Source organism: Chaetura pelagica, unplaced genomic scaffold, assembly GCF_000747805.2.
Source record: "Chaetura pelagica isolate M959 unplaced genomic scaffold, ChaPel_1.0 scaffold117, whole genome shotgun sequence".
Classification (NCBI taxonomy): Eukaryota; Metazoa; Chordata; class Aves; order Apodiformes; family Apodidae; genus Chaetura; species Chaetura pelagica.
In genome coordinates this window covers 7,387,487-7,399,301 of record NW_009954185.1, presented here as the reverse complement: position 1 = coordinate 7,399,301, position 11,815 = coordinate 7,387,487, and the positions used below count along the sequence as shown (strand labels likewise).

Here is an 11,815-nt window from a genome sequence, read left to right as displayed (position 1 = left end):
GCTTATCTGTAGAGGTCTTTTTATCTCGTGTTTTTTTGTGTTTTTTTTTTTGTGTTTTTTTTGTGTATATATATATATATATATATATATATATGCTTGCATATATTTCTATATTTCTATAAAATATATTCCAATTTCCTACTTTAGACAAATAAGACTAATATTCAAGTAAGAATTACTGCAGCAGAACTTTATGTTCAGTTTCCTGCAGCACTACTTCACAACACATCAATCTGTGGCTATCAGAATATCACTACCAACTAATGCTCTATTATTAAAGAGCCTTTTAAATCAGAGCAAGAAAGAACAATCACAAATAGCTGACATATACTGGAGAATGCCCTTACTATGTTCAGGTGAAATACTTTATCTAATGTACCCATAGCTTAGGGTGAACCCACTGAAAGGAAAACAGACAGCAAATCTTCAGTTCATGTCCATAACCTCAAGCATTTCTGTTTAACAAGATCAGAAGTCCCTCTAGACGTTAACTCAAAAAATAACTAATTATTGGGATGGACCAACTGGAGATTGGCCTACTAAAAACAGACATGTTGCAAGGACACACTAAATCAGAGGACAGCATGCTGTAGTGCTTTGGCAGGCCAGAGACATTATCACTCTGAAGCTGGGAGATCAAAATATTTATTGAATGACAGTATTGCAAGTAACTTGCTTACTTGGCAAGTTCCTGAAGAGTTGTTAAAAGCTCATCAGTCGTTCTGTGGTCTTTGGCTCCAAGTGAGGACATCAAGATGTGTACATCATTGAACAGAAGAACATGATCTTTGGTGTGCTTCTTTGTAAGCTTGAGAACATTATTCCACCTGTCTCCAAGCTTTACACCTAAGAGTAAAAAATATTTTCTCAACAGAAATACCATATGCAAAAGCATGACTTTGCAATGTATTTTCAGTCACCCAGAATAAACAGCCTTCCTAGTAAATAAAGAAGACATTTTGCTGATGTGGCAAAATGTATTGAGTAATGCTCAGCCGCAGCCTAGCATATCTGGGCAAGAGGTTACTGACTGTGTGTAATTTATAACCACTATTCTAAATTGCACTATGTGAGGTTCTGTCTTCATTATGAGATCACTCATGTCTTGAAGGTAATGTTCACAAAACACCACCTCAATCAAATTATACACAGTGATAAGATGGATTTCATAAACAAACCAAATACATTGTTAGTGTTTCAACAAAATACTGTGAAAACAACAATCCCACTTGTTCATGAACTCTAGTCTACCAACACTAGCTTTAAAAAGTTCAGGAGAAATGCCACTTACTTAGGAGAGCACACAAAAGTCAGAGGCTGATATACATGTACTAGCTATTTCAATCAGTATCAAAAGAGAAAGTTAGGTATCTAACTTGAAATTCACTTCAAGGAAGCTCTTGCAGCTTTTTAGAGGCTTCAATGTTCTTTATTGTCCAGCCTCAGATCTCCATGGACAACAGAAGTGAATTTGTCAAAAAAGAAACATGATAGCTAGAGCTGAAGGACGTATCAGACTGGTATGGGGGGAAAAAAAAAAAAAGTTATTGGGAAGAATAAAGTTTATGCACATTATTAAGAATTTCACATTGATGCTTTTCTCGAGAGCAGAATTTTCCTCTGCAGCCAATTTCTTCCATGAGACTGACCAAGCTTGCTGTGTATCTTTAAATACTTCTCCAACATGAAAGGCAAAAACTGTTCCCCTTACAGCTTAGAAAAGAATAGCAGGTGGATATCCTACCTTCCAGATGAAGCCTGTAGAGCATTGAACAGTTATCTACTATATCCAGCATGCTTCCACTTGACTGACACCGGGGAGCGATCTGTAATCACAGGTATTCATAAGCTGCCCAACTGATCTGCTAGTGGGAACTTACTCAGATAATCCAACTTATGTTCACACTACAGAATTAATTTTATCTTATTAATTAAAAAATACCTGTTTTGCAATACACCTAATTGCAGCTTTCTTGAATACAGCACTTTACAATGGCAAATGCTTATATTGCTTCACTTGTGCTGTTGTTCCTGTTATCAAGTTAAACTCAGTAAGCATGGAGTCACCAAGGTATTTGATTTTCTTCCAAATTAGTGCCATAAATGTTACTTAACCTTTCCAAGGTTAATAGATAGGAGTTCGTCCAGCAGCTTTCTTAAATGCTTGCATTATATTTATAATCCTTACAAAGATATATTATCCTGTCTAATTGGATATTGCTGATTTATTAAAATTGTTTCGAAATCCAGTCAAGAAGTATAATAGTTTCACTAGGAATGAAAAGACATGTTTCTGTTGACTTAGCAGCAAAATCAGTTATTCATAAAAGTAAGTTGAACTGATAGCAAAATTACATCCTTTTAAAAAGCTTTTTTTCATGGGCTTTTAGACCTCTATGGCATGATAGAGACAGGGACAGAAAAGAAAACAGTACCAACAGTGCCACTGTAGCTTTTTCAAGCACAAGTGTAAGAAACACTTCAACTGTGTAACACATAATTCTTTTGGGCATTTTACAAGTTAAAAACAGTCTCCCTAAAAAGCTAACAACATATGTAAATAATATGCATATCCACACGTATATGGCACACTGTAATAAGTTTCAATCTGATACAGAGGGAAGAAGACGTATCAAGGTCTTAAGCATGCTCTCAGTAAAGAAAAAAAGGCCCCTACTCACATGATTGTCATAAATTGTCAAGGCAGCCTCATATTCACCCTGTAAAAGCAAACAAGGACACCACTATTAACATTCAGATAAAGCAACCAAAGGTGACTGGTAGTAAGCAATAGCAATTAACAGATGTCATAATGTTGCTTCACAACTGCCTCATGACTTGAGCCAAACGAACTGAAGAAACCTTGAAGCATTGAAAGAAAGAATGAAACCTAAGATAAAGCAGGATTTATTAGGCCAAATAATCAGTATGTTTAGGTCTCATTTAATAGTAGGTACCATTACAGGTATAAGTTACACATGAGGGAGAAAGACAAGGCATTACCTCTCATTATTAAAAAATAATTTTAAGCAGGCTATAAAAAAGTTGTAAAGAGAGAAGGTGGCAAAATAAACAAGTCACTAGATTCCTATTGAGAATTATGCTCCTTCTATGTTAATGATACTGAACACAAGCGAGTTGCTCTGTTTTCAAGAACACAGCCTTCTCAATGATGTCATGTTTGTCTCCCTACTGAACTGAACCCCACAATTGCTAAAGCATTATTAAGTCCAAGGAAATTCTGCATTGCAGCCTGACAGGTTCGGTAAAATTATAAAAATTTTTGAAGTGTTTCAATAGTAAGAATAAGTAATATTAATAATTAACAACTTCGGTAACCAAATTTAAAGCTGACTGACTCTTTCTTGTAGTCAGGAAATTTTGGGCCAGCAAATTAGTATTAGAGCCAAGTTCATCTTTCTATCAAATAGCTGAGCCAAGTGTAATTAGTGATACTTCAGAGGTGCTGTAATCTCACAACAATTTTTCAACATTCTAACAAAGACCTTGGAATTTTGACCCATGAAATTAAAACTTCTCAAAATAATTGTAATAAAGGATTAGCTTGTAAAAATGGTATTGTGCTATTTTATAAATATATCCCTTTAAAAATAGCTGAAAAAAATCTATAACTATTATGTCTGCTTTTAAAATAGCATTAGATGAAAGACCATGAAACACCTATATTAAAATATCTCATACCTTTTCGATAAAGTATAAAGCCCAGTGCCAGTAATTATGGCAAGAAAGCATATCACTGTTCTGGAAAAAAAAAAGAAGATAAAATATTATTTACAAAATAACTTCCCATTTAAACATATCTAATCAGATTTCTGCTGCCTTCTTCAGCAGAACTGAGTACTTAATGAGACAGTAGAGACAAGAACTTTAAATCAGCTGGTGAGGGTACCTTCTCATTGGATATGTTTGTTCCTTGCAGCTACTCAACCTCAAAACCAAGATTTCCCTCCTTCCAGAGAAGGATTTCAATGGGATGCCTTTTTCTTTTTTTTTTTTTTTTCCCCCTTAGGAAAAAATACTCTCATCTGTAAGAAAAGTAAGATTTGTCTTATCTAAAATGTAGGCATCTTATCAAAAGTAACCTGGATACATAGAAAGATATCCACCTTATGAGGGCCATTCATCCCACCCATCTGGACATCCAGCTCAGACAGGAATCACTTCTTAAACATACATTTTACTATGGACTACAGAAGCTGCACTAGATACCAAACATACTGGCAGTTCATCAGATGAGATATATATTTGCTGGACTGTACCAACTTTGCACTGTCTTTTTTGGCTGGCACCAGAACTTCAAATGTTCTCCCCTAGCCTGCACTTGAAGACAATGTCATTGCAGTTCACTTTTGTGAGTGCACTGAGAATAGACAAACAGGAATATAATCTCATTATCCCTTGGTGAATATTAAAATACCAGAAAGGTTCATCCCGCTCCTCCCATTGCTGCATTTAATGTTGTCACAAGTGGAAAAAACATCTTCATTCTCATGCTGACAACTGTAACACTTTCAGGAAGCACAAGGGTTCCCCCTGAATGTCAGAGCTTTATGGTGCTAAGATAAAGTGTTCTGGTAACCTTTACTTCTTTTAATAGTAAATCATAAACCAAAACTGAGCAACTGAAGTCAAGTGTTTGGCATAGACCTGATGATATCAACTTTGATACCATACTACCATTCCAAATGTCATACAAACAAGAACATGGGACTATCCCACTGACTAAAACAAAACCCTTTTTCTGCTGCTGATTTTGAGTTCTGAATGAGATTAAATTGCTAAAGGAGAAGTTCCCAGGTTCCCAGGTTGCTGAAGTAAATAAATAAAAGAAAGCTGTGGGAACTCAGTCCAAGAGCTCACAAGATAAAAACATGCCTTTTGAATAATAAACAGCACTAGCAGAGAGGTGGCCTCTGGTAAGGTAATTTGTCCCTTTTGATTTTTTTGCTTAAATACACATATGAAACAAATGATATCTGCTTTTTTGGGGGTGAGGTTGAGAAACAAACAAACAAAAAAATACTCTGTAAAGAGAACTTGAACCAAAACTTTGCCACTCTTACTTGGAAGGAGAAAGATTAATTAAAAGCAACAGAAGGAGCCCAAATGCTGTGGCAGTGGATGATCCTGGTTGTTAAATAAAATGTAAAAATTTCAAATCATCAGTCAAAATACAAATAACTTTATTAAGGCCCTTAAAGAGACCTGCTTTTTTTTATGCGTTTGCATGTAATGCATGAAGGAACATCAGATAACTCTACTTACTGATCTTGCACTTTATTACCTCATTTTATTTGGATAAACAGTATAAATGACAGAGGCATGCAACTATTTTTTAAAAAGAGTTCAAAATTAATCCAAAAGTCAGTGACTGGGGGTTTTTAAGGCATCACCCAAACTACCAGTCCCCTGCATCACTGTTCCATTAAAAATGATGTATTGAAGGACAAGATGCTTTCTGAGAAATGACAGATAGGAACCTGAAGCAAGGTTTTCTGCCTGCACTTCCAAGCTTGGTATCTGAATGCTTAACTTAAAAAAAAAAAAAAAAGAAAACAAAATAAACAGCCCTTCTAGCCTTGTTATCCATCCCTCCTCAATGGCTGAGGTGGAATGGCCAGTTCAGATCATTCTAAAACAGACTCTTAGAGGTTCTAACAAATTCAAACGTCACTGCCTTCTGCTCTGAATATGACACACTTAATCATTGGGAAAACACATGCTGTCTCACCACAAATCAAAATTGAGCTTCACTTTCAGCAAAGGACCATATGACAGACTCTAAGAGATCCTCAAATTTGTTGGATATATAAAGTAACTTCAAAACAGTAGAAAAGAAATGAGCATAATTTTGCTTTTCTTTACAGTTGACCTTTAAAACTCTTTCACCATCCAGAGGCAAATAAATGTTTTGCCTCTTCTAAGACATTTGATTAGACTGTGTCATTTCACACAGCAAACAAATATTTTGCCTCTTCTAAGACTTTTGATTAGACTGTGTCATTTGACACACCATCTTAGGTTCTTGTGAAGAGGTTTAGCCACGTTCCTCAGCTGACGTTCAGTACTCAATTCAGTGTAAGCAAAAAGCTTGTGAAAATGTTACTGGTCACTTTTATAAGCCACTCAACAAACCATATATATATATATATAAATCACATATCACTAAATGACAGTGATGTTTCACCTGTCTGCAATGGCCATGTCTTTATCAGAAGTAAAATACCTAATCAGCTTTGCCAGGAAAAAGAAACTGGGGCAAGGGGGGGTGTGTGTGTACAAACCACACACTAGTTGAAAAGCAGTATTTATTACAATATTCCCAGCTAAAGTAAGGAAGTGCCTGAGGACAGGTTTTGTGCAAACCCCAACCTACTGACATATCTGCCATTTTTGTATTCTCAGCAGTCATAGTAACAACAACGTGAAGTGGTCCACACTGTGTGTCCCTCTTAATATGTAATCTTTTCCTGCCTCTTGCTTCCAAGGTAGCATGGATAGTAAAAGCACAAAAGTGAAGGTTTATTGTAACTTTGCACTGCTTGCAAGATGTCTTCACATAGAAACAAATTGCATGCAAAGGAATCAATAACTTGGCTGGAGAAGATACAGAAGCGCTAAAAGGAGATTATTCAGAGATGCTACAAGAATGTTTACCTTCCAATTGCTTTCTGTTTCCTTCATAAATTCCAGCCCTTTCTTCACCTCTGCTTTCATTTCGTTTACGTGAGCTATAGTATGAACAGACCATGCATCTGTCTGATTTATGGCCAAAGCCTATGAGTGAGAAAAATGAAAACATGATTAAGCTTACAAACTTGCAAGTAACAGTATTTATCACTGCTGATACACAAACAAGAGAGACTACTTTTTTACTCGCTACACATTAAGTACATCCTGTACTTTTCCAACTAACCACAGTCAGGAAGTTTGATTTGGACAGAAAAGGAAGACAATGTTTACTGGTTGACTTCACTTCCTAGCTTCTACTGCACAGAGTTGAACACCTGCAAAACACTTTAAATGCAGGCTTTAATTTTATTACAGAGACATGCATCAATCAACCATGAAAGAACTGCATGTACAGGCACAGTATGTTCTGTGACACAGTGTCTTGCAAGTAAGAATTTCTTCTTTAAGAACATGGCCAGCTCTGAGTATTGAGCAAGTTCCTCTTTCTTGCTCCAACAACTACAAGGTTTTGGCATTTTTGGAGTTTAGTGATTAACCTCATAAATGTTAAATGTTAATATTCAGCCTTTGTTGTCACTTTCAGCAACTTGATGTAACAAAAGTTTGGCAAAAAAACCCCATTAAAAATTAACTGAGACTCCTGAAGGGCAGAGATAATTTTGAGGGCTGGAGAAAGTAATGTACAATTACTACCTTCATAAAAAGGAAACAGGCCAGCCAATACTGATCCCCAGAAACACTGCAGAGTTAATTGTCCAATAAACAAAGAATCAAGTATCTGCGAATAAAGGGAGAGGGAACCCAAAGAAGATGGATTTTCAAGAGCAGAATATATCAAAACCATCCAACACTCTTTAATGGGAGTAAACTGCCAGTTATACATGGGGGAAACAGCAAGTGGGAGAATGTATGCATTTTCTACAGGTGTTCTGATACCATCTGACAAGGCATGCTCATAAACAAGTGAAGGAAATACAAACTGCCATGGTATGGCACAGATGTGGGAATCTTTCTAGGGAATTCAGTAGTCTCTTCTGAAACTGTGAGCATTCCCATGTTGAGCTTTATCTCTTTGCTACTTCTACTAACAACAACTGGGATAACAGAGTGACGCAGCCCATGGCATTTCCAAAACCACCATACACAGACAAAGACCATGTTTAAGAATTCCACAACCTTTTAGCACCAGTAACAGGACCTTTACCTCACGGGCAAGCTCCTCAGCACGATCGAAAAGGTTTGTTTCCATGAGTCCAAAAGAGTAGTAGCCTTTCACGTAGCTAAGCAAAAGTGGAAAAAACAGCACATCATCCATTCAGAACTAGATTTAATCTAGGACTGAAGAACATTAGAAACAGTATTTTGACACAAAACAGCCCCTACAATGCAAGTTTCAACGAGGGTTCATGCCTGCAGAGTACAGAGCAGAGTTCTCACAGGAATTGAAAGGCCTGGAGACAACAGCATGAAAAACAGTAACAAGATGCACATCACTAGTGTTTTGAGAAGTGACATTTACATATTTGGATAAACTATAACTAAGACCTGCACAGAACAACACACAGAATTAGAAGGCTGGAAGCAAGACAGTGCTGTCACCACAGTTATTTCTTGAGAGTCTCAAAGGCATCACATGAGTGTAGCTTTCTGCACATCCTCCAGTGCCCACAGAACTACAGGAGAGCACTTCCAGGTGAAGTGACTACTGAAAACTGGTTACAATATTGTAAACTCACAAACTATCCCATTAACCAATTAAGGCCCAACATAAAGGAAAAGTAGGGATGTGATATATACTCTTAAGCATGTACCTGATGAAGTAATTTTAAAAAAAATTAACTGCTATTATATTTGCATATCTGCAGACTGCAAAACACCACTGGTTGCTTCTGCTTCTCAAAATACCTGTTGGGGCTTTGGTTTTAAACTCCTGAGGCAAAGGAATTACTAAACATGTGAGGTATGTTGCAATTGATTTATTTCATGGACTGAAATGAGTAAAAGATTTCTTTTTTCTTTTTTTTTTTGCCAAAGTAACAATTCACGTGTAACTCTACATGCCTGTAAGGTTGAAGACAAAGGGTACTTGCCAGGTTTTTATACTTAAGAAATGCTTGGCACATGGGCGTTTCCTGTTGCTTTATAATTAAGTGGACAACATCCTGCATTTCTGTAGCATTGCGTCTAGAAAAGTATATAAAAATGCAGTCAAAACTGCTAAATTGTCTGACTTCCCAGCAAACAAAACCAGCATATCGAACTTAAAAAACTAAGGGGTTTAGATTTTTCTGAGGTGAGGTAACACCTCACCTGGAGCTGGAAAAACGAGACTCCTCTGTGCTGTCAGATTCTGGGGAACCTCAGTTAGGTTTGTTATTTTAGCATTCAGTCTGTATTCTCTGCACTGTTTGTGGAAGGAAAAAAAAGGGGAAAAGACTGTGCTGGATACAGATATACAGTGCATCAGTCCACAGCAACATTCATAAAATAGTCAGAAACTTATGGGTGGCTGTGGATCACCTACTGATCTCTAAAAGTATGTCTTGAGTTGCAATGCTCACTTTTATACCCAGTTAAAAGCCTTCAAATAATTTAATAGGTCTTAAAAAAAAAATAACAAAAAACTAACTTGGGATATTTTTAGAACTATTCATTTATCAGTAGCTTCAGTGAATTACCTTTGGGTAACTTTCAGGAATGAACTGAAGAAATGTTGTACAAATTCTGCCTTCCTGTCAGTCTTTGCTGCTGCTATGGTACATCATCTCAACATTTCATTTCAGAATTCAAAATTACAGCTCCTGTCTTCCTTCCACTGATGTGCTCCACCACCCACAATGTGAGCCCCAAGCAAAATACTGGACCCATAAAAGCCCAAAGGAGCTTTGCCACTGCCCCCAGTGAGGACGTGATTTTTACATACCATGTGCTATATCCGAGAGCAAAATGTACTTAAGGAAAGTCAATTAAGGAAAAACCCTCAACAACAGTGTCAACTTGGATACAGGAGACCTGTTCTAGCTGTACTCAGGTGTGATTCACTTCTAAGCCCTTGACTTTGTCTACAAGTCTGTCGCCAACAGATGGGTCTGAACTTATAAAAAACCCACAAAGCACATTCACACCAGATAAAGAGCAATTTTCCAAAGGAAGAATGACCCACCTGCTTAGCGGATTATCAGGTGTCCAAAAAGGATAAACCCGGGCAACAGAATCTCGCATCTGTATTTGATATCCCAGGTAAAAATAAGTGTCCTGGGAAAATTTGAGGGCTAGCAGGTCAGTTGGATGGTTCTGCAGAATCTGTTCCCACAGATCACAAGCTTTTGGAAGCTGGCTATAGACAAAAAATTGGTTTTGATCACTGAAAGCACAAATACTTGCCTCTACTGTTAGGTCTAAATGCATGCTAGTCTGAAAAACAGAAAATTTAACATCAAATGACTTTTTTCCCTTGAATTTCTTAAGTCTTTTTTAAAAGTAATAGTGACATTTTCTTCACTGAGCACTCTCTGGGAAATCTTTTGAAAGAAATGTCCTTGTGCTACCACAAGTCACAGAAACACACAAGGAAAAGGAAACAAGCTTGAACAAAAAATCTAAAGATTCTCCTACAGTCTTGAACAATTTTTTACAGAGATCTACTGTAACTAATCTAAATTCATATGTGCAAAGACATCTTCCCTCTCCTCTAGTGGTAATCAAACAGTAACAGGGCTTAAGTAACTTCCTCTGTACCTTGGCTAGGAAGTGTGTGAGGTAAATCCATGCTCTTCTCTTTATTTGAAACAAATCATGAGTCATTATCTCCATGATTTCTGCAATGCACACAGATTCATCATACACCACATATATTCCTGTATCTAATATTCTGTGGAGCCAAGTCTCTGCTACGTTATATTGGACGTTATTGGAATTAAATACTTAGTTTTCTAGTTCTAAACCATATATTTCACTGATGGATCTAGGAGAGATTGGAGGGCTTACTTATATGAAGCAATAGAGGAGTTCACCTCCTACTGTGCTGCTCACTAACTAGTCGTGGCACTTGCAGTTTGGAGAGATAAACTGAAGAACAACCACTGACATCTCATCCCGATCCCTTGCTAGGTGTCTGCTCACGTCAAGCAACGCTCCTACCAGGTATTGCTTGCACCTGTGATGGCTAAAACTCTTCACAGTCCTTTACATGGGATGAGAGTGGACTTACCCACTGGCAAACATGTCCAGTGCTGACACATGGAGCTTCTCCCGCTCAGTCAGTGGCTGCGATTTTGAAAGTCTCATCATCGTTCTCATCGCACTGTCCAGCTCTTTACTGAGTCGCACTGAACTTCCAGTGCCAATCAGCTCCAGACCATTAGCGATGACATGTCCCATTGCTATGGAAAAGAACACATTGCAACTTGAGCTGTACAGCACTGCATGTAATTCATCCCTATGTAAAAATGAGGGCGAGTTGTTGGTCTGTTTGAAACAAGACTTGTATTCACAGTGATAAGGGAGGTTTCAGAAGCCTAAAGTTTTTACAGCCTTTCATTATAACCATTCACAAAGACTTGAAATGAAAAGGGAAAAAAAACCCACACAAAACCATCCCAGTCTCCTCTAAACTCTGAAGAAGTTTTACAGAATTCTACAGCCCACCATCTCCCACTGGCCTAAGCAAAGCCAGGGAAACACCACGGCACAAGGTATTAGCCAGCACTTCCCATGCAAAGAATTCCAGGCTCTACTTACTGAAATTTGGATCTGCTGCTTTCAACTTGGACAGACACCCCTCAAGACCTCCCAGGCTCTCATTGTTGGTCCAGGTTGCATACTGTAAGAAAGGGAGAGAGAGGCTTGAGGAAGCCCAAATACTTGGGGCTTCTTTTTGTCCTCCATGTTTGTAAAATCCAAAAGCAAGCAAGACAAATGAGTAAAAGACAAACTTGCCATTCAGAGAGTGTTAGTGCAGCAGGAAAAAGGACAAACCGTTTCCTTTAAAGTAGGGTGGCTACCAGCAGAACAAGCAGAACAATGCATTTCTATGGGTTGATGTCAACTGGTTGATTCTCCCATGTCAAGCAGGAGGGACACGCTGGCTGAAGCATCCCCC

General features: G+C 37.7%; 1 protein-coding gene across 1 annotated transcript in view; it reads right to left on the bottom strand.

The window, feature by feature from the left end:
* The window catches only part of TTC38 (tetratricopeptide repeat domain 38), a 15,829-nt gene extending 4,228 nt beyond the window's left edge, over positions 1-11,601 (bottom strand). The window contains exons 1-10 of the mRNA XM_010003021.1: positions 11,578-11,601; positions 11,455-11,536; positions 10,925-11,096; positions 9,878-10,051; positions 7,919-7,994; positions 6,679-6,798; positions 3,703-3,762; positions 2,682-2,720; positions 1,745-1,826; positions 681-846 (exon numbers count right to left, since the gene is read on the bottom strand). Of these exons, the coding sequence (XP_010001323.1) occupies positions 681-846; positions 1,745-1,826; positions 2,682-2,720; positions 3,703-3,762; positions 6,679-6,798; positions 7,919-7,994; positions 9,878-10,051; positions 10,925-11,096; positions 11,455-11,536; positions 11,578-11,601 (995 nt within the window). The remainder of the gene's footprint in view (positions 1-680; positions 847-1,744; positions 1,827-2,681; positions 2,721-3,702; positions 3,763-6,678; positions 6,799-7,918; positions 7,995-9,877; positions 10,052-10,924; positions 11,097-11,454; positions 11,537-11,577) is intronic.
* Positions 11,602-11,815: the final 214 nt, after the last annotated feature.